The following is a 27,886-nucleotide window of genomic DNA, read 5'->3' as shown; positions in this document are numbered from 1 at the left end:
TGCCCGGCCCTTCCTAGTGTTACCTCCTGTGAGGGAAGAATTTCAGAACAAAGATCATGAGAAGCCCTATCTGTTAGCCAAGATGGAGTCAGCTCAGGCTGTCATAACCACTAACTTTGCCACTGTTCAGCAACATCTATAAAGGAGGCTGAGGTCATTCGCCTGCCCAAAGAGAAGCTTTGTTTTGTTATTCAGTAGAGGGCAAGTTTGTCCTCCACATACTCAGTAGGAAGATTCAGTGCTAAAATGAGAGTATTTCTGGTTAGGGCTTTGGGTTGAAGAAAATTTAGTATCTCTGTTAAGTACATAGTTTTTCCAAATCATTTATTAGAATGTCTGGCTCAGGGAGCTACAAAAAGAATGCCTTCCAGCTACTGTACACAGTTTATACTTGACATGACACTTGAAAATACTGGACCCAGTGGGAAGTAACTACATGTGGACTGGGAGCAGCAGAAGCCTGAATGGCCAGACCTCAGGCTGACAGACATGGTCTCCAAAACCAGTCCCCCAAACTGCCCACATTCCTGTTTCCAGGTTCAATGTCCCTATACATGAGAGAACGCCTCACACTCAATCTGAATCACTGTCTGTCTCAGCTTCTTTCACATCCACACTGAATTTATACTCCTGGTCACATCCCATGTAAGCATCACTCATGAAGTACAAGGTGTAGTTGTGGCCACCTGTGGCTGGGGCCACAAAGTCTAGCTTCACCTAAAGAGAACAGGCAGAAATCAGGTTAGTAGGAACCTGGGAGGAGGCAATCTACCCGTCAAACCCCAGGGATAGATGTGGGATTGAGTGCACACACTCACCTTGGCTTTCTGCTGCAGGGTCAGCCTTTTGATGGAGATAAGGCTGTTGGATTTGGCATCCCCAATCACAACCCACCAGCCCTCTTCACGTTTCTACAGGGACCAAAACAAAGAAATTAGGAATAGAAAACTCAATGGCTACAAGCAACTGTGACAACAGTTATGAACCAGAGTAGCAGAATTCATATTAAAGGTCTCCTGAATCAGTTGAGTAGACTTTTTGAAACACAACTCTTGGTAGAGTTTCTAAGGAGTCTAAAGATATCCCCTAAGGACGTAAGTCTTCAAATAAGTAGACAGACTAATTTTTCAGTTCTGCTTCATTTCCATAACCTAAGGCACCTTTTTTATTTAATATTTATCATTGAATCTAAAATGAATTAGAGATTTAGCCTTGGAGCTATGAAGGTTCAAGTTCTTAAGAAACTCAGGTGCAAGGCAAGCTAGCTGAAAAATGTTAACGTGGAGATGAACCTGCAACAGAGAGAATACAGAGCAAGCCCGTGGGGCCTCTTCTGATATCTTGTCTCTCTGGAGAAGCCCTCTCTGTTGGCCACTTTCCTTAGAAACTTGAATAATTTGTCTACAGAAGTACATGAAGTTTATCTATCATCTGCACCCAACCTTCAATTCTCCCACAAAAAGGTGAGATTTCCTTTCTGTTAATTTAAAAACATGCAACTAGAACCTGAGTGAAATATAACTGAGGAAAGATTAAGTAGAAAAGTGCAGTGTCGGGGCTGGAGAGATGGCTCAGTGGTTAAGAGCATTGGCTGCTCTTCCAGAGGACCCAGGCTGTACTCCCAAGCACCCACATGGCAGCTCACACCTGTCTGTAACTCCAGTTCCAGGGGATCTGACATCCTTACACCAATGCACATAAAATAAAGTTAAATAAAGTATTTAAAAAACAGTTCAGTGTACTGAGCCATTTGTAGACAACTGTATCTTAAGAGTCAGATAAACATTGCCTGATGTTTTTTTTAACAATGGATAGCCATCTAACTTGTTTAAAAACAAACAAACAAAAAAATAATCCATGGTTCCGAGACTAAATACTCAGCCTTGTGAGTTCATTACCCCAGGCTGCCCTTCCCTGGTGGGAAAGGTATCCTGTACCTAAGATCTAGCCAGTGAACAAGGCCTCAAGTGGACTCAGGGCCAAGCCAGCTGCTAGAACATACCTGTGGGAAGAGTGGTGCAATAACAGGGCCTGTGACTTCCTCTTCTCGCTCCAGCTGCACTAGCACCACAACTGGGCCACCGCTGGTGAAAGCAAAACAACACATGAGTACTGTAGTTGTGGACAGAGACCCCAGGGCAGGACTCCTGACACTTCGTCTCACCTGCGGATGCTATCTTTATCCACCACTTCATAGGACAGCTCAATATTCGGGTAGCGGTTACAGAAACGGGCCACATCTGCAATCTGGCTGTCAGTCAACTGAAGCAATGCATTCCGCTCTTCATCTTCCATCTCCATGATGTCAAAAACACTCTCCACTCCCTACAGTGGGTATGCAAAGGTCAGGGGAGCAGAGAACACATACCACAAGCAAGTAAACAGTGGATCTAAAGAACTAGTCATTCTGCATCCCACACTGCCAAGTCATCTAAAAACAGCTTTAGAAAGAATACAGACCACTTCTGGCCCCTCTCAGCATCTTGATTCAGATGGAACTTCTTCAAAGGAGCCAGCTCCCCCTGCTAATACTTGCCCCCACAATCTACCTGCAGATCAGGACTTTCTGTTCTCGGGCTCATCTCCCAACACTCCGGGTCTTAGCTCACCTTATCTGTGCAACGTTTGATATGCTCTGAGGTGAAGTGTGGCAGCTGCTTCAGATAAGAGTCCTTAGACCACATGGCTTGGGTGACCATCTGAGCCAGCTCCATGGCTGCCAGAGCAGGGCTGAGCCACCCATTACTAGAGAGTACATCCACACAGGCCTGAATGAGCCGGATTGCCTGTATGGAGAGGGAATAAAAGAGCAGATTGGCTGGGAACCCAGTCTTCTGAAGTCCCTATGGCCAGTGAGCCTCCAACTGCTACCCACACTACCTTACTAAGGATTTCCTCTGTGTCTGACTGTAGTTCAGCACTCAGCTGCATGCGTGACAGGTGAGCCTGCAGTAGCAGGTTGGTCTTCACATGTGGATCATTGAACTTGGGGTTATTCAGCTTGTGGGGAACCTTCTGAGCCAACTGGAACGTGAAAGAAAAAAAAACTGGTGACAAACAGAGGACTCTACCTGAGACCTGTTTAGGCCGAACACACCATGTGGCCCAGGCACTCTAGAGGGAGAAAGATGGAGAACTGTAGGTAAGTGTGGAAGGGAGAATGAGGTTCAGAGAGGTAAGAGAAATGGATGGGGTGACAGGAAGTCATGTGCTTTGGCATATGGGTCAAATTTTGACTCTTAAATGATCTTCTAAAGCCAATGCCCTCACCTGGCGCAGTAGGTTGTCTTCATGATGCCTGATTGGAATGTTCTCATACTCTGCCGCGTTGGAAATGATCTCAATAAGTCCTCGAACCTTGGTTTTAGCATTCAGAGACATGCTGAAGAGCTCTGAAAGAAGATGAGAGAATGTGATAAGAGCCAATGGTGGGAAAAAAGGAACAGAGGAACAAGAATCAACTGCTTTCTTGCAGTATCATCTCTTTGGCAAATACTGGCTGTCACATCTCATCCCAACAGACTCCAGAAGCCCATGTGTCACTAGTCCTCACCAATGGTGGTGTAGTTTATATAATAGTAGGCAGCAATCATGCCCAGATTCAGAGGGGCCACATCCATCTCATCCTCAATGCTGATGCACTTGGACTGCTCCAGGTCACTAAGGGTCTGTTCCACCAGCTCTGATAAGTGGTCAGACAAATGACGATGGGATATTCCTGTAGAGATGTAAGAGGGAGTCTCAGGATACCGCCTGGCACGGGCTTGAAAACCTCCAAGGGCAGTGTGTGCTCTTCAGTTCACTGACCCTGAAGGTTGTAGTAATTGGGGTTCTGTGTCATCCGGCGATACAGAAAGGTCCAGGTGAGGTAGTCCACAGCATCCTGCTTGTTCTCAATGGTCTTGGTGACTATCTCAGCATTGAAGTGGTCATGCATACAGTGGTCCAGATGAGACTCTACCGGCAATGGCTCATATAAAAACTTTTTGAAAAAATCCTGTGGATTGGGGAGGGGAGCCATTAAAAAAGAATGACAACATGGTAATAAGGGGTCAAGGGCAATCCAAGAGGGAATGGCATCTGTGTGAAATCTATACATACACAACAGCCAAATAAAGAAACAATTAGAGAAGAGTATCATGATACAAAGCAGGAATGAGATATGCCAAGCCACACAGAGCAGTAAGCAGTCCATGGCGAAAAACAACTAATGAGTGTGGGAAGACAAGGACTCACCTGCAGTAGCAAAACAAGGAACAAAATTCTGTGTGACTCTAGCTTATTAAAAAAGCAACTAGCAGAAAGGATGGAAAAGTGTATTAAAGACATTAAAAAAAAACATTCAAGAATCTGTTCAAAGGCTCAAAGTTTCCTGTAACTGACCTTTTTGGAGCCTTGACACATGATGACACAGCGCCCCTCATCATCCTGCAGGGGGCGGTTGGCATGGCCCACCATCTGAAGCACATCATAGATGGGATAGTCCACATAGCTGGTGGCACAAGAGAATGAGGGAACATGCGGAAGATGCAGAGGTAATAAGATAAGGTCAAGCTACAGCAAAGCTGGCCATGAACCTGTGTGTGCTTAGTGACTCATTCCACTTGCTTACCTACACATTATTTTAGTTTCTAAGTCAAAGAGTCATGAATGTTACTAATGAACTTGAACAAAAGCCAAAAAACCTATCTAAGACCAGAAGCAAAATGACATCTGTCAAAGGACCAAACTTAAAGTCAAGCTTAAGGGCTGTGTGTTTCACAGATTAAAAAGTAATCTAGCTAAGTAGTGGTGGTGCCCACCTTTAATCCTAGCACTCAAGAGGCAGAGTTAGGTAGATCTCTGTGAGTTGGAGACCAGCCTGGTCTACAGAGAAATTTCCAGGACAGCCTCCAAAGGTACACAGAGAAACCCTGTCTCAAAAAAAACAAACAAACAAACAAACAAACAAAAGTAATCTAAAGCCCAAAACAAGAACCAGATTCAGACATTTTAAACTCACAAAACTAACTTCAAAATTATCTGCATTTTGGAAAAAGAATAAATTATTCAGGCTCTAAGAAACACTGAACCTTGCACTTCTTGTCACAACAAAGTAGGTAACAACATGCCTCTTTCCTCCTAACAGTAAATTCCTCTCTCCAAACTGCTGAGAGGTACAATGACCAAAAAGCAAATGCAAATCTATCTCCTGGGGCCAAAAAATGAACCCTGATCTACTAAGACTCTTCCCTATGTTTGGTTCCCTATATTGTACTTGTAGATGTAGACTCATTGTAGGAGGGAGATCTGTTAAGGTCCACAGCAACTATACTCACGCATGGATCTTGCCGTTGTAGTACTGAGTATCCATGATGATCACGAGATGAGCAGCAACATTCATACCCCAGCAGAGACTTCGTGATGCCACCACCACTTGGATAGCCCCTGAGCAGGGAAAGGGAGAGGAAGACTGAGCCAGGGCTCCCAGAAACTATCTGCTTCACAGGCAGGCAGCAGCCAACCTTCTGCTACATTTGAAAGCTCAGCATGAGACTGTGGGAACAAGGTCTGACACTAATGGAGCGCCGTGAAAGGCACTATGGTGCCTTTTGCTCTGAGACTATCCTAGAAGAAACGAAGCAATTCCAGAGAACTCCAACCCAGGGAAAGAAAGACCTGCACTGCCTGGTGGATCAGCCCTCTGATGGTGAAAGCTAACACCAATCCAACCACGGCTAGTTCAGTCCATAGCTAAAAATCAAACATACTCTGAGTACACCCAAACCAGACAGACTCTAAGAGTGACCAACTGGTGGGATCAGCCGCACCAAGGCTGTCACACTGCGCCAGAATAGTGAACAATGCATAAAATGCCACAGGTCAACGAAGGATAGCCAGCAAGAGGCAACGAACCAGAGGAGAATCACAAATCCATAGCCATCTCTTTTAAGTTCTAACCCACCAGTCTGGTCTCAACACAGAACCAAGGTTTACTGGCCGATGACCCCAGAAAATCAGGTTCTGAAATGGGACCAGCGTACATGCCTGTTCATTTTCTAATCTAGCAGGGAAGGGTATCTCTCTCAACCACATCATAAGTTGTCTAACAGGAATCTAATGAGATAAGACAGCTAGCATTGTGAAAATGAGTACTATTCAGTAGAGAAATGTCGTCTACATCCTCAGGTTTAGTACATACAACTGTGATAGCTTTGGGTGTCATGAGGTTTTTTCTTTTTCTTTTTTTCTTTTTTTTTTGGTTTTACGAGACAGGGTTTCTCTGTATTGTTTTGGGTCATGAGGTTTTCTTACCTGAGCTAAAGAGCTGCTCTACCAGGCGCCTCTCCATGGGGCTCAGTCCTTCATGTAGGTAGCCCACCCCATTTAACAGTGTTTCCTTGAGTGTGCTGTCACTTAGCTTCTCCAGGTAAGGGATCAAATCCTTCTCAGTACAGTGCAAGAACCTGGGCAAACAAGAACAAGCACATGTCACAGGCATTCCATGGATCTCGGCCGTAGTCCCTGCCTCACTCGCCCAGGACACAGAGCGGGGGTAACTTCACATAACGATTCTCACTCACCCACCCACCCCAGAAATTATAGACCACACCCCACCTCTGCCGCTGGATGTCTGCTGCACAGGTAGTGAGGATGTCTATTGCAGTGAGGCGGGTCTGCTTGCGAGATGGGACAAAAACGATGACGGGCTTCTTGGGTGAGTGCTTGGTGATAGCATGGTACACAGGTTTGGCCATAGACAGCAAGCGAGTCTGTGTGTGGCTGATGTTGAAGCCCTGGAAACAAAGGCAGAAGAAAAGACACTCAGGTCACTAGACCTGAGTGACTAGGGATCCCTGAGGTCATGGAGGAATGGAGACAGGGTCCTACCTGGATATGCAGTTCCAACGGTACAGGGCGCACGTTAGGGTGGAAGTTGAAGGTGGAGGTGGCACTGCAGCCCAGCCAGTGAGCCACATCCTTGGCATTGGAGAGTGACGAGCTAAGTGCCACAATGCGAATGGGCCGCTCAATTTGGGAGGAAATGTAGCGCATCCGGGAACAGATCACTTCCAAGACAGGCTGGGAAAAACAGAAGTAGTCATTCCAGGCCCAGGTTCCCTTTGTGAACCACCTGATAGTCCCAATTATGGGCTCTCCTGTCTGTCATTGCCCTGCCCCAAGAGACAACATTCACTAACCAACACTGTTCTTTAAAAGTTCTAGCAAATTAAAAAAAAAAAAAAAAACAAAAAACAAAAAACCCTCAGGTCACCGTTTTGGAACAAGGCAATAGGCAGAAATCTTTGTGAAGACCCTAGTCTCTGGCCCAATGTAAAGTCACTGTGTGGGTCCCAGTCCTCCTCTATGACAAAAAATCAAGCATACCCCATTCTCGCCCCCCAATAAGGTGGACCTCATCCACCACGAAGAGGTTAATGTTCTGCACATTCTTGCGCTGCTTCCACCTCCGGGAAAGGATGTCCCACTTCTCAGGGGTGCTGATGATGATGTTGCCTTTGCCCAGAAGCTTCAGGTCTGTGCTAGTCTCCCCGGTCAGCAGCACCACCTTCTTGTTGAGCCTGTCTTGAAACTTCTCATACCAGTCCATGTACACCTAGCAGGCAAGAGAGAGGAGACATAAGAAGAGCAAGTCATACGCACATCTCTCACTTGGTGGGAGGAAAACTAAAGCCAGATACCTTACACTCCTTTTTTTGTTTTGAGATGGGGACCCAGGCTGACCTCAAACTTGTGGGTTCAAGTGAACCTCTTGCCTCAGCCTCCTAAGCAGCTGGGGTGACAATCACATACCACTACACTCTATTCATGATACTATACAGTCCACAGAAGCTTTTAAGTTGACAGGGGAGCTTTTCTTTAAAAAATTACATGTAGCTGTCAGATATGAAAAACCTTTATCTGGAATCACAGATGGAATGGCTTCTGGGAAATTCAGTCCCACAACACATTACCCACCTGCTCTGCCAGAGCCTCCATGGGAGTAATGTAGACACAGCGTCCCTCGGAATTCTGCAGCAGCATCCGGAGGATGGCAAACTCTGCACAGATGGTCTTCCCGCTGCCCGTGGGGGCCCCCACAAATACGTTATCATCACTGTTGTACACGGTGTTAAAAACTGGAAACCAAAAGGTGCAGAGTGAACACTGGGGGAGGGATTAAACAGATCATTTGTCAAGATTATGAACACCATAAGACACAAAATCAATCAGTTCAGTACAAAGAGAAGCCTGGAACACTGGCACAGCTGGCTGTGTCTCACCATACTTTCTCCTGCAAATCAGGGAAGGAAAAAGTCCAAGATCAGGTTCAGATCCCCTGGAGATTTATGGGAAGAAAAATCAAGCAAAAGAAACCCAGCATCTTTTCCTCTCAAGGACCAAGATTAAAAAAAAAAAAAAAAAAAAAAAAAAAAGACAGGACACCTTTCTCTGCCCTATCAGCAGTCTCTATATTCTCTAGAAATACTCAAATACAAAAGTTGAGTGCAGGCCCTGGGATCAAGACTGGACTAAAAAACCAAATCTCAATTATTTACTAGTTGGTTTCTTTGGGGCTCCTTCCTATGCGTCAGTTCCCTCATCATAAAATGCAAAATTAACTGTGGCTCTAAATAGTAACCCTTTCAAAGGACTGGTGGAAGAGAGACAACATTGGCCCTGCACTCAGCCTAGTACTTAGACGAGAGTGCCTCTCTGTGAACACAGACATAATGTATTTTAAAGATGAAGTGAGGTCTCAATCAATGCCACACTCTGGAGTATCAGGGACAAGCATCAGCACCCGGAGCAGGAGCTGACAACACACCATGGAAAGACCTTACTCTCCGGATCCTCATTAGGGAGATATGCAGAGCAGCAAAGCACTCTGACACTGAATGAGGACTTCTGGCAGGCCACAGCAGACTGCTAAGCTCCAGGCCCACACTTATCACAACATAACCTTAAAAGACATGCATGGGGGAGCTGGAGAGATGGCTCAGAGGTTAAGAGCACTGACTGCTCTTCCAGATGTCCTGAGTTCAATTTCCAGCAGCCACATGGTGGTTCACAACCATCTGTAGTGAGATCTGGTGCCCTCATCTCGCCTGAAGGCATGCATACATGCAGACAGAACACTGTACACAAAATAAATAAATCTTTAAAAAAAAAAAAAAGACATGCATGGTCTGGGCGGTGGCAGTGCACGCCTTTAATCCCAGTACCGAAAGGCAGAGGCAGGGGGATTTCTGTGAGTTAGAAACCAGCCTAGTCTACAGAGTGAGTTCTAGGGCAGCCAGGGCTGTTATACACAGAAACCCTGTGTTGGTGGGGAGGGAAAGATAAAAGGCATGCATAGGAACCAAAAATCTAAACGTCAAACACCTACCTTGAGTCTGGATAGGATTGAAGAAAGGAAATTTATCTTGGTAAAGGCTCTCAAAAGCACTGTTTCTTAGAGCAGACACAGGCAGTGGCTGCAGGTCCAACAGTTCAGTTGGAGGTGGGTACTTCTCTGGTAGGATCAGGTGCCGGAAAGAGACAGGCAGCTGGGTCTCACAAGCTGTCAGGGAAGAAATGGAAGGCTAGGAAGCAACCTCCAGTAGATCTCCTCAGTCCACCCATGAATACTAGAAACCTTAGGTTATGTCTGTCTCACTCTCTCAACTACCATCCTAGGAAGGCATGTTCCTAGGGGACTCAGGAGACTCACAGAGCCAGCGGTCAGACACCACTCGGATGAAGTACTGAGGGGGCAGTGGTTCAAAGACTGGCACGAAGAATGTGATGAGGTGCTCGTCCTGGGCATACTTGGCCTTCAGTAGGAAATACTCATGGTGCAGAATCACTTCACTGTCCACATCCTCCACCAGAATCCAAAATGCCTCCGAAGAACCATGGACCTACCAACCCAAGCACCAGAGAAATAAGAATGGGCCAATGAGGGAACTCAGAAACTCCAGCTCCGCCCCTCTAACCAACAAGGCCTTGCCTTTTCATCCCACTGGAAATCTGGTGTGATTGTCAGTTCTACTTTCAGGGTGGAGCGTGTAATAGGCTGCAGGTGCACTGACAACTCCAACTTGGGGAAGAGATGCACATACTTGTGGATGGTCTTCCCCATCTTCGGCATTCGTATAAGCTCACCTATGAGACAAGCGATGGGGCTGCTGTATGACCAATCAACAGATCTGCAAATAGGGCCCAAGGGCAACTGTGCAAAAGGCGTGGATTCCACACCAGTGGACAGGTACTTCAGCCTCAGTGCAGTACTAACAGTGAAGTCGTGAGATTAAGAGTGAACTTGTACAATTGTAGGAAGTAAGCATAGGGTACCAGTGCCCAAGGCCTAGGACCTGGGGAGTAGAAGGCCAACAGAGAAAGATGCCTGGGTTGCAAGACAGGACAAGAACTTCACACACCTATCTCATTATGATTCAAGTCATACAGCCGTTCAAAGGGGAAGTTTTTCTTCTCGATCTTCTTCACTACTTCCTCAGGAAGTTTACGGAACTGGCGAAGAGGACACATGGACTGCCACCTATTCAGAAAGGAGACACAGCTAGTTCACTCTTTCTGTAGGGTTGTGAACAAACTGCCTTCATCACAGCTTCCAACACCTTAGAATAGCCGCACAGACACTATCATTAAAGGAAGATGTCTGAAACTGCCAGCAGAAAGAGCAGACAGCCAATACTGGCTGGTGCTCCCAACCCCCCAGTCCTATATTCTAGAGGGCCCTTCCACTTCCCAGCTTTCACCCAGGTTCATGCCACATCTCAGCCACCAGGACCAGAAACCAAATGCACTAGGGCCCAAATTCACAGTCAACAGCCTCTAGCTCACTGAGCCCTTACATGCGTTTGTCAATCATCTTGCAGAGATTCAGGGTCTTATCTGTAAGCTGTGCCCAACCTCGGTTCAGGACAATTTCGAAGATTGCACGCATCAACCGGCCAGCCGACTGGGGAAAGACACGTATCCCGTTGTGAAACCTCTGTGGCCTGCCTACCACAGCTTGATAATCTCAAGATCTGATGCAATTCCTCATACCAATTCAGAAACAAAAGTTTCTGTCTCCTACCCGTTCAGGTAAGATAGAGTGTTAGTAAGTATTTTGTCTTTTTTTTTTTTTCCAACAAGGTTTCTCTGTATTGTTTTGGAGGCTGTCCTGGAACTTGCTCTGTAGACCAGGCTGGCCTCGAACTCACAGAGATACGCCTGCCTTTGCCTCCCGAGTGCTGGGATTTGCACCACCAACGCCTGGCATTTTGTCATTTTTTTATGAACACCACAACTACAATGGGAAGTCGTTTCTCATGGAGAAGGTGACATGCCCAGTGGCTCTCTCTACAAGCACCTTCAGAGCTTCTTAATACTTTGTAAGGCCTGCCCTTCCCACAAGCTCAAGACCAGCACAGCAAAGTGAGGTGCAGCAAGCAGCTGGCCTGCTGGAACAGCAGTGCCAGGCCTCCTTTCTTCTAGGCACACAGCACAGAGGCTCTGGAACTGTCTGGACTCTGCTCATCACTCAGTGCAACTGTCCTCACCTGTGTCACGTACACCATGTCAGCCATCAGTGCAAAGCCCTCCAGTTTCAGCTGTGAGATGAAGGCTTGGAGAAGCACGTTGATCTGCAAAGAAGCAAGGACAGCTAGCAAAGGCCAATCATGGGACAATGCAAGACATTGTTTACATTTCTGCTCTAGTACAGGTGCCAACAGAATCTTCCAGAGTTCTTGATTTACATGTTAAAAGGAAAATTGGGGAGTGGGGACACAGCCAGTGGTAGAGCACATGATAGATCAACACCTAACACTTTCCAAAGAGTAGAAAGAATTATCATGTAATCAAGTTCAAAGTCCTTCTTGTGGAAAGAGTTCGTGCTTGAAAGTGAAGACGTGCTTACCTTAGCACTGGGTTCTTCAATGCTCTCCTTTACAGGAATGGGCACCCTCTCCAGCAACTTCTGCAGCTCTAGCTTCTCCTCCTGCCAAGAGAAAAGACAGGTTATAGAAAATTCACAGGGCAAGGGTCAAGGAAATAAGTCATCTAACAGCCTAGCAGGGGTCCCAAATCCTGTCCCGCATGCTCATAGGCTCACCTCTCGCACAGTGATGTTCTTGAACTCTGAGGACAAGGAGAACACTCGGAAAAGTTCAATCTCGCTCAGAGTGGGCTTCAGGAGCTGGTTGTAGGTCTGCACTGTATCATTGGTGATGTAGTAGTGACTAGCTATCCGGCCAAGTTCTGTTACCTAGAAAGAAGGCAGACTCAGTACAAGGCTGACCAGTGATCACCCACAAAGTCTAGCATCAAGTGGCTGTCTTAAGACTACAAGCAGATGAACTGCATGTCGTACAATTGCCAGCCTAAAACAAGCAACACAGACATAAAAAGAAAACGGCACAACAAAGTGACCCATGGAGAACTGATGCACATGTAAATCAAACAGCTCAATGACCTACCTCAGCTCAAAGCTAGAGAACTAGGGGCTGGAGAGATGTTTAGTGAGGGTAGCTGCTCTTTCAGAAGAACTATGGTTCAATTTCTAGCACCCACATAGTGGCTCACAACCATCAGCAGTCCCAGGGCAGCTAATGCCCTCATCTGATCTCTGTGGGACCAGGTACACCTGAGGTACACAGACCAACATGCAGGCAAACCACTCACACACACAAGTAAATAATAAAAAATTTAAAGTAAGTAGAAATTTGGAAGTCAAGCTCGTAGTTCAAAGAGCACAGTCTAATCCCCAATCTAGACAACAGGTAATTAGACAGGCAATACACAGTTCAAAGGACCTAAACTTTTGCTAAAACATTCTCAAAAAAACCACACACTAATCACCTGAAAGTTGCCTGTCTTCTTGTCATACTTGACCAGATTGTTCTTGTCCAGCATCAAGGCAGCAGTGTGAACAAGATCTAGTCGGCGCTGGTCCAGCAAGGGATCTCCCTTGAGGTCATCATGAGAGATGCCATAGAGGGTCGGGGACCGGAGCATTCGGATGTACAGATAGGCGTAGCCCAGCCAGTTCACCGCATCCTGCAAGACAGCTCACTGTGTTAGCTATTAATGAAGAGCTGCTAATGTCCAAAAAAATGTCCCACAGATAGCTTGGACATTAATTCTCAAGCACAAGGACACACAATACAGTGTCTTCTGGATGTTTTCGGTATTTCAATTTAAAAAGCCTTTCGAGTATCTTAAACGTAAAAGGAACTATCTGCCACAAATCCAAGAGCTGGAGACACTGCTGCTGACCCTAAACATCCACCACTCCAAGTCTCCTGAGGCACTGAGAGAATAGTGTAAAGCCAAGGGCAGAGCCTGCCCTACCTTTGCGTTCTGGACATTCCCCAGCACAATTTCTGCATTGAGCATGTCAGGCAGCTTTGATACCATCTGGCTCTCAATAGGAAGTTGCTGGTTGAGGAGGGACAGGTAGTACTGTAGCTCTCCATGAGATGTGATGAGTATACCTTCACCTTTGGTGTCATACTGAGGTCGTCCAGCACGGCCCAGCATCTATGTCAGAAGCAATAAAAGAAAATGTCATAGCAGAGCTTTTGACAAGAGTCTACACACTTTAGAACTTGGCCTTGATCTGCCATCTTTCCAACTTCCTTGTGCTCCAGGCACAGGATGCTCATCCCATGGGGAATCACCTCAGAGGCTCTGTACCTGCAGGATATCCAGTGCTCCCAGCTCTGTCCAACGCCCCTTCTCTGGACTGTACACCTGGGTGCCTTTGATGATGACTGTATGTGCAGGGAGATTTACACCCCACGCCAGAGTTGCTGTGGAAACTAAAACCTAAAGAGGCAAAGGAGGGCAATGAGGAAAACATACCACCCCAGCAGGGTCACATTCCTGGTTTCTCTGGCTTCTGAACTTAACTGGAGGTAGGAATGGATGTATGTCTCAGAGTTCCATGTGACACCAGAGCAAAAGAGTTGCTCCAGTCCCTTACATATTTAAGAATTATTACACCAAGGTCAGAAGCTTAGACTTGTATTAATCAACTTAGTTACAAGACACAGGAAGTCCACCATTCCAGAAGAGAGAAAGAATGTGGTCCTGACCCTGTGAATTGTAGTGTAGAGTGCTATGAAGTATCCATCTTCCCTCATGCAATGTATGAAGTGTTGAGAGAGACAACACGAATCCCACAATCTTCCAGCCTGGGCTAGTTAGTCCAGATATCAAAGTCTGGGCATGTACTACTCTTACAGAGGAATGGGATTCAAGTCCCAGAACCCACACCTGCTCACAACAATATATGTTAACTCCAGTTCCAGGAATCTAGTGCCCTCCTCTGGCCTTTGAGAGCACCTGCATGCATGTGGTGCACATAAATTCATACAAGCCACACAGACATAGACATAAAAGTACATCATTTAAAAAAGTCTAAGGATCCCAGTATGAGCAGAGCTGCTGACATTTTGGATGCTCTAAAGTCTACATCACCTGCTCTTTCAAGTTTTTCTCCTCCTCACCTGAATATGTTTGTCAGCAAAAAGATCCTCTACAAGTGTTCGGTCAACTCTGGTCATGCCTGCATGATGAATAGCAAAACCATAAGGCAAAAGATCCTTCAGCTCCAAGTTCTGTGAACAGAAAAAGACCACAAAGTGAGGCCAGCCTCCCTGTGGGACTCCTCTAGGGCCAAAGGAAACCTTTCCACAGGAGCCCCCAAAACCACATATAGTAACTTTTTACAAAATATACATACTTATGTTTTTATGACTGTGTGTGATATGTGTGGAGGTCAGAGAACAACCTGTGTGAGGCAGTTCTCTGCCTCCGTTATGTGAGTCTCTGAGATTGAACCCAGGCCATCAGGCTTGAAACTTTATATCCACTAAGTCATCTCAGTGTATATAATCCCAAAGGAATCTATCCAACAATATGGAACCTGTCACCAGGCACAAGCCCGAGAAGCAGGTGACCTCTTCTTACCTTGCACTGTTCTGCTTCTGTACGAAGGACTTCAGTGGAGGCAGAACCCTCTCGAAGAAACAGACCCAAGGTGTCCTTCTCCAGGCACATGTCACGGATTGCCCTGGCTGTCTTCCCAGTTTCTTTCCGAGAGTGGACAAATACCAGCACCTAAGGAGAATCAGGCTGTTGCTAAAGGATGTACCTTCAGCAGCTGCTCTCATAGCACCAGGGCACACGCTGCAGGAAGCAGAGGCTGCTCCACTATAGCCAGAAGCTATGGTTTAGAAAAGGAGTCAATGCTGGTTTGTAAAAAAGTCTAACAGGGCTGATGGTACCCAAAGGGAAGCTGGACATGGTGACTCCGTCTATAATTTCTGCACTGGAGGTTGTGGCTAAGTTCCAGGCTAGTCTGACTAATCAGAGAGTTCAAGCCTAGCCCAGGATACATAGCAAAACCATGTGTCAAAGAACAAAACAGAACAACTCAAGAGGAAGGAATCTACCAAGGATAATAACAGTCTTAAAGATGAGAAACTAAACTAATCCATTTATGATCACTGGTGATTCACGCTATTATCTTGTCAATTTTGCTTATGTCAAAAACAGAAAACGTTCAAAAACCATCAACAGACCTGATTTTTTCCAGCATGTTCCATGATTTTCTCATAGACTATTTCATTCATAATCTGGAAACGCTTGATGGCTTTTTTCTCTGTGATGCCCACATATGTCTGTTCCAGAGGTACTGGGCGGAAGCTAGAAGTTCAACAGTTATACAAATGAGATTTCCAGCAGAGAATACTGTGGGAAAAAAGTAACTTTCCACTGACCTAGAATCAATAATGATTTTTAAATACACGCAGGACCCCTAAAACTCATTTAGTGTGCCCCTTAGAGAAAGGAAGGGACAGGAAGTCTGCCTTGGTAACACATTATACCTGTTGTCAAAGTAGAAGAGACCCTTGGCAGGGTCAACACGCAGAAAGGTGGCCACATCTTCATAGTTGGGGAGGGTAGCACTGAGACCAATGAGTCGGACATCTTCTTGGGTCATCTCAATGTTTCGGATGGCTCTGGCCACCAAAGCTTCTAAGACAGGACCTCTGTCATCATGCAGAAGATGGATCTCATCCTAAAGGAATGAAAGACAGCAAACCAGAGATATAGCCTCCTCCCTTGAGAGTCTGCTGTAGAGGTATATAGCCTAAGATAACTAATGAAGACAAAAAAGGGAGCCTCAAATCAGACACAGCTTCTAGTAGGAATTAGCATTGAGTGTAAACTATGTAGGCACTTGTGAGTCCTCCATTTTACCATAAATCTTACAAACAGATGATGGTTCCGACCAGGCTGTATCAAACAGGCCTTCGCTTCTGGGCAGGTCTTTTCATCAAGAACAAAAACTACCAGGCTTCACTTACAATAGGTCACATTGCCAACAGCAGTGCTTCTCAGATATAGTAAGCACTAGAAGGCATGGAGATGTGGAAATGAAAATGGAATGCAAAGGAGTGTGCAGGCCAGGGATTTGGCACTCCTAGGAAGGAAGCAGCTGTCCCGGTTGCCGTAGGAGAGGCATGGAGGATCAAGGCTCTAAAGAAGGGTTAGCAAACTTTTTACTGTGTGGCTTACCCTTGTGACCGAATACCTTATTCGTGTGATTCTTCTTTTTTTTTTTTTTTTTTTTTTTTTGGTTTTTCGAGACAGGGTTTCTCTGTAGCTTTGGAGGCTGTCCTAGAACTCGCTCTGTAGACCAGGCTGGTCTCGAACTCACAGTGATCCGCCTGCCTCTGCCTCCCGAGTGCTGGGATTAAAGTCGTGTGCCACCAACGCCCGGCTCGTGTGATTCTTCTTAACCCTCAGAGTATAAACTGTCTGATGCTCTGAATAGAGTTGGCTATTGTGTGATACTTGAGCCTGCCTCATTTATAGGCCCTGCTCTCCCAGGCTCGCCCCACCAACAAGAGCAGCAAACATTCCCGGAGCATATTTAGTCTCTCTGTCCCTCTACCCTCCCCACTCACCAAGACAATGAGCCGCACCAGCTGGGTATAGGTACGCTCCCCGCCTTTGCGTGTGATGATGTCCCACTTCTCAGGGGTGCAGACGATGATCTGTGTGGCACTGATTTCTTCCTTGCACAGCTGGTGATCTCCAGTCAGCTCAGCAACAGTGATGCCGTATGTGGCCAGGCGCTAGAGGAAGAAAAGGTCATCAGCAAAACAAGTGATGGGGTTGTAAGTGCAGCTCAGACACAGGGAGCTTGCCTAATGTGTGCAGTCTGGTAGGCAGTGATGGAAGGGCCCACCAGAAGCTCCTGATGGAAAAGGAAAATGAACACATAGAAAAGTGGAACTGGGGCCGGGCAGTGGTGGCCCACGCCTTTAATCCCAGCACTCGGGAGGCAGAGGCAGGCGGATCTCTGTGAGTTCGAGGTCGGGTTGGACCGACAGCCTCCAAAACAATACAGAGAAACCCTGTTTCGTAAAACCAAAAAAAAGAAAAGTGGAACTGGAGTTGTTACTTGTTACCCACAAGCTCAACCGTATCACAGGAGATGATCAAAGAAAAATGGAGTCCTTGCAAGAGAGGACAATACATTTTTGCTTCAGAAATCACTTGGGTAAGTTCTACCTTGCAAATGGCAAAAAAAAAAAAAAAAAAAAATCCAGATATCCAGATTCCCTAACAAAAGAAACAGTGATACATAGGCCTCTCCCTACTTCATGGACATCTGCAGCCAGTATCTTCTAGAGAAGTTGTGACTTACCTTTCCAAAACTGCCCACCATCTCCTGCACCAAGGACCGCATAGGAGCTATGTAGATGATCTTGAAGTCATCCACATTGATAGTGCCATCCATGTTAATGTGTTTCCCTATCTCTCGGAGCATACACATCAGGGCCACATTGGTCTTTCCAGCACCCTAGAGGCAGGTCAGAGACAAAGTCTGTTCATCTCTGACAAACTATATGGCTACTACCCTAACTTTCATGGGCTAACACTAAGAGAAAGAGAGAACTGACCACTGAATTATTCTATGTCTTCCATAACAGAATAGAGAATAGCCAGGCATGGTATGCCACCCCTCTAATTCCAACACTTGGGAGGCAGAGGCAGAGGCAGGCAGATCTCTGTGAGTTTAAGGGCAGCCTGGCCTATACTGTGAGATTTGGGACAGCCAGAGCTACATAGTGAGACCCTGTCTCAAAACAACTAAAAAGGATAAAGCCTGATTTAAAGATTAAGATTCAACTAGCCACTAAAACATTCTGGGACAGAAAAAGCAGGTGGGGCAATGCTTACAGTAGGAGCACACAGCAGCAGATTCTCATCTGTCTCCAGGGCAGCACGGTAGAGTTTACTCTGGATCCGGTTCAGGGTTTTGAAGCCCTCAAATCCTGCCTGGGCATACTTTGGCAGCTTCTCCACAGGAAGCAGTTGCTGGAAGAAGAAATATTCCGCACTTTATACTATAGTATCCTTCAGCAGACTGTTCATTCTTGTAAGATTTCTTATAAGATTACTATTCTTTTATTTTTTAAGATTTATTTATTTATTATGTCACATGTAGATAGTTGTGAGTCACCATGTAGGTGCTGGGAATTGAATTCAGGACTTCTAGAAGAACAGTCAGTGCTCTTAACCTCTGAGCCATCTCCAGTCCCCAAGATAACTGTTCTTACAAGATTACCATGATTACCATTTTGTGATTCCCCATAATTTCATTCCCTGGCAATCACTGCTCATAATTCTCCATCATAAACCTGCCAGAGAGAACAGTATTGGTTCCTTGGCTCAGAATGGAAAAACTATGGAACAGTTTCCGCCTCTAGAATAAATTGTCCTTGAGACAAGGTAAAATTTTAGTCAATGGTTAAAAGCCAAACTGGAAGAAAGGAGAAAGACAAGTTGAAAAAAGCAATTCACTCACTTCTTCTGAGCCGAAGGGTTTAGGCTTCAAAGCAGGCACGTGCACCTCTTCATAGCCCTTACGCTGGCGGCGGAAGGATCCATCAGGAAGCTGGCAACGCTTGTTGGCCATGAAGTGGCTCCCTTGTGTAAAAACAAGGTCCTCCAAATCCAGAACCTGCCGTGGAGCCAGAGCCTGGGAACAGGTAAAACAGTAACAGGTTGAGCAGGTGAGCTTTCCATCCACCACAGCCTGGGACTAGTCCGGCACTCACTTCTCCACCCTGGTCCAAATCCATGGTCTCCAGATCTGTGTCCATTCGGGACTGACGGACTCTCTCTCTCCGGGACCTTTCTTCCTGAAGCAGGGAAAGAAAAAAGGTATAATGATCATCACTCTCCTAGGTTACTGTCTCTTCTGGGATGAGTTTCACTCACAGCTGCTAACTCATGTTTCCCCAAACCCACAGATATCACTATATTTTGAGACCTGCAAGAAACCACAAGAAAGGGAACAATGAGGTGCAATGTTCTAAACAGTGTGACAAAAGTAGACAGTCAACAATTAACCACCAAAACCATGCAAGTATTGTGCTCGACATTAAGCAAACATGTTCCTTTCCTGGATTGTAATAAACAGGCCCCCACGGTGCTAGGTGAAGACAGAGTCACAACCATAACAATGAGTGTGTTCACTCTGCTTAGCACCCTGACAAACTCCAGAGAACTCAAAGCTATGTTTTATTACCTCAGACACTGAAAGAGAAGTGAGAAAGAAAACAAACCAGCCCTCACTCTGATCAGGTCTTCCTTCTCAGTTTCATGGAGCTGATAGAGGAACTTGGAGAGCTCTGGGTCAGCTTCCATCTTTCCCATGATCCTTTCCTTTTCAGCTTCACTCTGAGCACTGGCCAACAAGGTACAGTATAAAACTGCCGAACATGACAGGGAGAGAAAAAAGGTGGGAAAGAGAAAATGAAATAAAATCAAGTTTTATTCCTGAGCAAAAAGAAGGTAAATGTTGGAGCCAAATAAGCAACACAATTCATCCACAATTGAATATGTAGATGGACACATGGACACACACACAATCTAGACACAACTGAATGTATACACACACACACACACACACACACACACACACACACACACACACACAGAAAGCAAACAAGAAAAGTGCGCAAACTACTCACTCATCATTCTGTGCTGCCGCAACACTTTAATGAAGTCAAAAGTATTGAAACCAAGGAGCAGAACCAGCTGGTTCTCACATTCTCGATCATCACTTGCTGTCTGTAGAGAACAAATAATACCAACAATAAGAACACAGCCATCTGCTACTTCAAATACTGTCCCTGCATCAGTGGTATTGCAGTAAGCATAGCTACCTTGTAAACACTAACCCTTTCTGACAAGCACACGGAACAGAAATATCTTCTTGGCCATACCTTCAAAATCTCCAACACCTCATCTGCCTTCTTCTGAGACACAATGGCATCATCATAGAAACGACTGAGCTGTCGCTGCAGCCAAAATGCATCAATATCCCGAGGGTGTAAATCCTTCTTCTTTGAACTCATCAGTTCTCCTGAGGCTACAAGCTAAGGAGGAAAGCAAACACTTGGGTCACTAGGTCTCTTCATCATGCTGCAACAAAGTCACCTGTCATCCCATAGGCTACCTTCTAAGGCCTTTCCAGAGGGAAACAGCACTATTACGCTGAATCCAGGAGCACACATACTAAGACATCATCAACCCACATATGGGAAGAGTAGCAGTGACTAAAATCCTAAGAAAATTAAAGTGTTAAATGTTTAAGGCTCAGACTGAGCTTCATGGGTCATCTGTAATCCCAGCACTGAGGAGGCTGATGCAGGAGATTCCAAATTCCAGATCAGTCTGAGCTGCCCAGCAAGTTCTATCTCAGAACACATGCACGCACACACAGAGGCTAGTGGCACAGGCTTGCATGGACTAAACAGTGTTAAGTCCAGCCTGGCAGCTTAGTGAGGTCCTTTCTCAAAATAAAAATAAAAAATTTAAAGTTTCTTTAAAGCCCGGAACTATGTAACTCAAGTGAAGTGTTAGAGCATTCACCATGCACCATAAAGTTAAGTTCAACCCCCACAGACAATAAACAAAAATAATATTGTTGTCAATGCAGTGTTATCTACATATCAATTTTTTTTTAAATCAAATACCCATCAAAAGGAAATCTGGAAGACAAGCAAAGGCATGCCTATAATCCCAGAACTTGAGAGCAAGACACAAAAGCTTGATGACAGCCTGACTGCAGAGCAAACTCCTGTCTCAAAACAGCAAAATTCTAAACCCGAAAAGATGAGAACCGGTCAGCAGTGGAGCACTTCCCTAGCATGCCCAAAGCCCCAAGGTTTATTCCCCAGTAACCCTCCCTGGCCCCCCCAACACAACTACGGTCCAATGAGCTTTTTAGTAGGAGGAGGTGATACATCCAGAAATAAGCCAGCTGACAGCAGGACAGAGACCACACTCACGTTAGCTGAGAGGGTGCAGCGCACAACAGCCTCATCCCCTTCCATGTCATCATCAGACGCCTCTTCCCGGACTTCTCCATACACATCTTCATCGCCTTCCTACAGAGACAACCACAGTCTCAATACAGACGTGGAGCTGGTTCAGTGTCATAGAGCCTGTCTTTCTGTCACTCTAAGTGAGCTCTGTGGTTAGAACAGTGGTTTGGGGTGAAACCAACTGTGTATTGGAAGCGGAATCACCCATATTCCAGGAACATCAGTGGAATGACCACTTGGAATGGGCTTATTAGATGTGTCTGTTCTCTTTTCTGTTTCTTACTTTAGCTGCCACATGACAAACACCTGGATCACATGTTCTTTCTGAACTACAGATAATCTCAAATTAAGACTACTGGCTAAGCCGGGTATTGGTGGCACAAGCCCTTAATCCCAGCACTCAGGAGGCAGAGGCAGGTGGATATCTGTGAGTTCAAGACCAGCCTGGTCTACAAGAGCTAGTTCCAGGACAGCCTCCAAAGCCACAGAGAAACCCTGTCTCAAAAAACAAAACAAAACAAAAGACTACTGGCTAACAGAAGAGCTGTGAAGATGCATACACAAGAAAGTAGATTGTGAGCCAGAAATGTAGACACCATACTTAGTTTGCTCACCGCTGCATATACTCACATTGTGGAGTCTCCTTAAAACATCAAGTTCAATAATTAGCATTTATTAAATAAATTGCTATGAACAAGAAATCCTGAGTCAGATTGTTCCTAATTTAAACTACCAATTAACTATTCTGTAGGAAGGGACTTAGCCATCTATATCAATCTTCTTTTACTAAAAGAGAAACTGAGGCAAAGTGACATGACCAAGATACGGGCTCAAACACAAGATTGTTTGGCTCTCAGATCAGTGCTCTGCCCTCTGATTCTCCAGTATCAACCCTTCTTCCTGTATGGTCACAAATTTTAGAACACAAGCTCCCTCACTGAAAAATCTAAACTACATTTTAGAGACAGAATTTCACTATGTAGTCCAGCTGGCCTCAACCACCCAACTGTTGGGATTGTAGGCATCTTGCTACCATTTCTGGTTCAATGTTTCTGTTTTGCTTTTATCAATGGTCCCACTCATTCCTATTTAGTTATAATCTAAAAAGTGGCAAGCACTAACCCCAGTATCTGCTATAACTGCTAAACAGCCAAGTACAAACTAGGTCCATATCCCTAGGTAAGTAAATATGCTTCCTTTTGAAACCAGCAGTTGACACAGAACTAAAAACATAGTAAATTACTACAATAAAGTAAAAACACTATAGCAGGACACACCTTCACTGAAGATGTGTTCTAGGACATTTCATACATTTATACAATGCATACTGATTAATCTTACCACCATCCTCTCGTCTCCCTTCTAACTTCACTGTCTCCCTCTTTCCTACACATCTGTTTTTCACATTCATGTTTATTTTGTGACCCAGGGTTGTCTGTGTGACCAAGGGTTTGAGGCCATCCCTCAAAGACAAGTAGACTTGGAAGAAGTTATATAACTGAAGACAATGACATCTGTTCTATAATGTATCAAAAACCACTAGATAGGCAGTTAAGGAGTAGGGGTTTTCCCCCATCCCTGACTGACTACTGTAGGCCCAAAGTAAGTAACTGCAGCTGCTGTGAGCTCATAATTGCAATGCTGTGTTGTACCTAGACGATGGCATTTTTTAGTCCTTCTCCCTAGTTTTTTGGTCTCTCTATATGGTTTATTATAAACTGTTAACATACATCTTCTAGTTTAAATGAACTTAAAAAAACTAAAGTTAATCACAATAACCTTTCAAGCAAAAACACAAATTTTCTAAGTTGAACACAAAACACTATAAAATGTATCAAGGGACATGGAACCAGCTCCCATCACCTTGGGAACTTCACAAAACTTAGTCACTCACCTCCTCATCAGACTCAAACTGTACATTCACACCATAGGTCTCATCAATGTTGTCATCTGAGATGATAAGGAATTACAAAGAGGGCAGTGATTAGTGGAAACACTTGAGCCCATTTCCTCGACGACCTGGTTTGCTTATTCTCAGGCTGGAAACAAGACTTAAACAACATGAAAACCAGCACCCACGACTCTCCAACCTGCCAACCTGAATTGTTATGCTCCTTCAGCTCCTAAATCCTCTCTGCTCTTTTCTCACACTCTACACAGAAGTCAGAATAAGAAATGGCAGCCAGGGCTGAAAAGACAACTCAACCATTAAACAATAAGGTTCACAACCAAAACCAAGAAATGGCTGCTGGAATCAAGAAATTCTGGTGCCTGTTAGTTCTTTCTCCTCCCTCTCCCTCCCTCTCCTTCTCTTGCCCCTCTCCCCCCACAAGATGGGGTTTTCTATGGAGACCTGGCAATCCTAGAACTTGCTATGAAGACCAGGCTGACTTACTGGAATTATAAGCCTGTGCCAACATATCTGGCATATTAGCCATTCTCTTCAAACAACATAAGATAGGTTATGGAAACAATGCTATTCTGAAATTTTAACAATGATGCTGAGTGCTCACTAAGAAAGGCCAACAACCACTACAAAACAGGATGAGGACACAAAGGGCTCAGGTACCCATATTCTGGATCTCCTTGTCTCCACCGTAGTCTGTGATCTTCTTGCCCAGATTCACTAGCACATGGTATCTGGTATCATCTGTCTGACCAAGCAGCAGGTCAATCTCCCTTCTTCTCTCCTTGTCTCGAAGCTTCTCATTCTTCAGGACAGCCAGTACTTCATCAGCCGCCCCACAAAGGATATCACGAGGCTAAAGATAAAATACAAACAACATTTACTACAATGAAATGTAGGACACTGACCAGACTTGTGACAATAGGAAACAAAGAAGCATGTATCTTTAAAATTATAGGAGCTAGAAAGGTGACTCAATAGTTAAGAACACTTCTTGCTCTTGCAGGGGACCTGGGTTCAATTCCCAACACCACAAGATGGCTCAAAAAAAAAAAACCATCATAACTCAGTTCCAGATCTGATGCCTTCTGATCTTCAAGAACACTGCTTGCGCGTGTGTGTGTGCATGCATGCACGCATGCATGCATACATACATACACACACACACACACACACACACACACACACACACACACACTCAGGTGCACACACACGGAAATACACATGAAAAAAACAGAAAATCTGCAGCATCCTAGGCTTTGACCACACTCACCAACAAGATACAGCGGCATGAGCCTGTAATCCTAGCACTTGGGAAGAAGAAGCAACAGGATCAGAAGCTCTAGGTTATTCTTGAATGCACAGTGAGTTTGAGGTCAGCTTGAGCTACATGAGACCTTGTCTCACACAAACAAAATAAAATTTAAAAAGACAGCTGGGTGGTGGTGGGGCACACCTTTGATCCCAGCACTCAGGAGGCAGAGGCAGGTGGATCTCTGTGAGTTCTGAGGTCAGCCTGGTCTACAGAGCGAGCTCCAGGACAGCCAAGACTACACAGAAAAACCCTGTCTTGAAAAACTAATAAAAAATAAAAAATAATAAAAATGTAAAAATTAAAGACTATCAGGAGCTGCTGAGGATTTTAACACAGTAGTACCATATGTGCTTAAAATGCATGAGATCAAGCCAGGCGGTGGTGGCACACTCCTTTAATTCCAACACTCAGGAGGCAGAAGCAAGCAGATCTTTGTGAGTTCAAGACCAGCCTGGTCTACAGAGAGAGTTCCAGGACAGGATCCAAAGCTACAGAGAGAAACCCTGTCTTGAAAAACTTTTAAAAAAAAGGGGGGGAATGAGATCCTGGAGTCAGACCCCACAAGTAGTAGGTGGGGGCACTAGGTAGGTGGTCTTCAGAAGCAAGCTTGCCACACTTCTCTATGTGATAAAGGCACTCAGAAGCCTTCCTCCATCCCGTCACACTTTCACTAATTCTTGGCTCACACATCCTCTATTCCCCACCTCACTAAGAACTCATAAAGGCTCCCAATCTAATCCTAAGTGTGCAAGGTTCAGGGCAGATTTTGGATAGGGACCACTTGAGTTTATATTCCGACTGACAAATGCTATCTCTTTGACTTAGGTATCTCATGTCTCTTTCCTATAAAATTAAAAATGAATGTTAATACCACATATTCATAGTAAACATTCTGTTCTATAGACACTAAGTGCTCAGGAAGTATTAGCCATTTCTGCAAAATGGTATTGCCCTCCGCACCTTGCTGGGAAAATGCAGTTAAGATTCTTCTGATTGGACTAGCAAGATGGCACCGCAGTTAAGGGTACTTTCCACCAAGGCCAACAGATTAAGTTTGATCTCTGAGTCCCACACAGAGTAAAGAGAGGACCAACTCTGAAAGTAGTCCTGACTTCCACACACAGAATAAATATATGTAACTAATAATTTAACCAAAGTTCTTGTGTATCACCGTTTCTCTTTCCAAACACAAGGCCTCATCCTCTGGTTCCATCCTCACCTGGTCTCCAAGAGCAGCCTGGATGAAGCTGAGCAGCACTTCATAGGTCTCCCGAGTCTCCTTAGTTTTAGGCTTATAGATGATGCCCACCATTTCATCAATGCCCTCTGACAGCAGCGTATAACCTTTCATCTTGTTGATGTCGTGCCGGTCCTCATCACGCTTTCTTCTCCTAATGGACACAGGATACGATGCTAAATGGGAGAACTTTCCATCCCCAAGCCAAGTTTACCCATTCTGTGCATCCAATACATGCAAGAAGGAACATGAGTCAAAATAAGTAATTCCACTTGACCTTAATCATTTGAAGAAGTATTTCTTTATCCTCGTGAGGAAACAATATAATGGTATTTCAACTGGTTTTTTTTTAACTTTTTACTAATCAGAGAGGCTAGGCTCCAGGGCAATCTACTTCTATGATTCCCAATAAATAACTAGACAAGAAGCCAGACTCTGAAAAGTGAAGGAGCAAGGAATAATATTTCGTCTTAAATTTAACAATTCTCTCAAATCTCAACAACTCTCAATTATAACCACTCAAACTAAACAGGGCCTGGGGGCTGTTAAGACTTCACAGAGAGAGAAAGGAGAAAAAAAACACAGTTGGAGAATATGCAACTTTTGAAATGAATCTACCAAAATGAAAACAGGAGAAACAAAAGCATCAGGAAGTAGACAACAACTGGAGGGAGTTAGGGGAAGAGGCTTGTGACAGTGGTGGTGGGGCTGAGTTGCTGCGACAAGGTTAACAAGGGTCTTGAAGATGGGGCTGGAGAGAAGGCTCAAGTAGTTAGGAGCAATACTGCCTCTGCAGAGGATCAGGGTTCAGTTCCCAGCCCCCCACACTGGGTAGCTCACAACTGCCTGAAACTCCAGTTCCTGGGTTCCCAAACTATCTTCTGGCCTCTACAGGCATGTGCCCGCATGTGTACACACACAGGAAAAAAAATAAAACATGCACATGATTAAAAATAAAACAACTGTTTTAAGAAAAATATAGCTTGAAGAAAATTAGCATCTACCTATGAATCAGAAACAAAAGGTACTACGAGATTTTTGTTCCACTTCATTGCTCCCAAGTCCAAAGAAGCTTTAAACCTTGAAGAGGTTTTCATTGTGCTGTGCAAACACCTCTGATCGTCCACAGGTACCTCATCAAAACTATTGCTCAAATGTTAAAGATGCGCTTTAGAGTACAAGGAAAATGTAACATCCCGTTGGTACCTACTTGGCCCGTCTTTCCTCCTGCATCTGTGGTTTGGTCCGTTGAGCCTTATCTCCCATACGGGTTCCCTCCAACTTCCCAACCAGGGACAGAACCTCTCCTGTCGGTTCATCCCGGCGGGTCCGGTCAATAAGAGAACGGTCAGCTTGGAGCACAAGATTTGAGTTCTGAAAAGATCATACTTAATCAAAACTTTAACTACATAAATAGTTTCAATTCCTGTTATCCCAGTGACACCAGAAGATGGAAAAATGCTGGCATAAAGGAATAATTCCCTTAAGAAGAAACAGTTTAATATAACGCTACGCACAAGCACCGGACTGTCTGGTGAAGTGAACGATCAACGTTCCTTACAGCATCCACAATAACCCACATTACGTAAAGTGTTGAGCAGATTTGAGAATAACGAGTAGAAAGGGGCGGTTTAGCGATGAGGAGAGTGGGGAAAAAAACCTCCCGAGTCCTCACGCGCCCTAAACCCCCACTAGGGTTATTCCGTCGTGTTTTAATACAGCCTTCACCCAGATCAGACTTTCCGTCCGTGTTTGTGACTACCTACGGCCTCCCTCACCCGCAGCCCTCCGCCGGGACTTTACGCACCGCCTTGTACTCGTACTGCAGACTGCGGGCAGTCACATCCGCCATGGCTGCCGAGGCTCCGGGAACTCACGGTTCCGCTCTTCCACACGCTGCGAACCGCCTCAACAAACCGCGCCGGCCCAGCAGGAACGACGCAGGACAAACGTGCGGGACAGAGAAAAGAAACGGACTCCCTTCCGCTTCCGGGACGCACGCTAAAAGTGATACTTTCCGGTAAATACGCACAGCT

The 27,886-nt window shown here is 45.1% G+C and overlaps 1 protein-coding gene across 1 annotated transcript; it reads right to left on the bottom strand.

Moving 5' to 3' along the window:
- Positions 1-307: 307 nt before the first annotated feature.
- Positions 308-27,822, bottom strand: Snrnp200 (small nuclear ribonucleoprotein U5 subunit 200). The gene is given in 46 exon segments (XM_005068579.4): positions 308-717; positions 819-911; positions 2,003-2,084; positions 2,165-2,325; positions 2,610-2,786; positions 2,881-3,024; positions 3,271-3,392; positions 3,554-3,718; positions 3,808-3,997; positions 4,384-4,492; positions 5,319-5,427; positions 6,295-6,446; positions 6,598-6,776; positions 6,871-7,062; positions 7,369-7,383; positions 7,385-7,597; positions 7,960-8,120; positions 9,371-9,544; positions 9,695-9,884; positions 9,974-10,128; positions 10,404-10,522; positions 10,839-10,945; positions 11,532-11,615; positions 11,891-11,971; positions 12,086-12,238; positions 12,832-13,029; positions 13,324-13,512; positions 13,669-13,800; positions 14,484-14,594; positions 14,947-15,096; positions 15,561-15,684; positions 15,867-16,060; positions 16,953-17,123; positions 17,699-17,854; positions 18,235-18,372; positions 18,863-19,036; positions 19,116-19,199; positions 19,636-19,772; positions 20,034-20,133; positions 20,289-20,441; positions 21,357-21,455; positions 23,287-23,342; positions 23,962-24,154; positions 25,833-26,004; positions 27,061-27,224; positions 27,658-27,822. Coding segments are annotated over 46 exon segments (6,411 nt in total). The 5' UTR covers positions 27,703-27,822; the 3' UTR covers positions 308-573.
- Between the last annotated feature and the right edge of the window lie 64 nt (positions 27,823-27,886).

Source organism: Mesocricetus auratus, unplaced genomic scaffold (assembly GCF_017639785.1).
Source record: "Mesocricetus auratus isolate SY011 unplaced genomic scaffold, BCM_Maur_2.0 Super-Scaffold_100004, whole genome shotgun sequence".
Lineage (NCBI taxonomy): Eukaryota > Metazoa > Chordata > Mammalia > Rodentia > Cricetidae > Mesocricetus > Mesocricetus auratus.
Note: the sequence above shows the minus strand (reverse complement) of the source record. Positions and strands in the feature narration are given on the sequence as shown.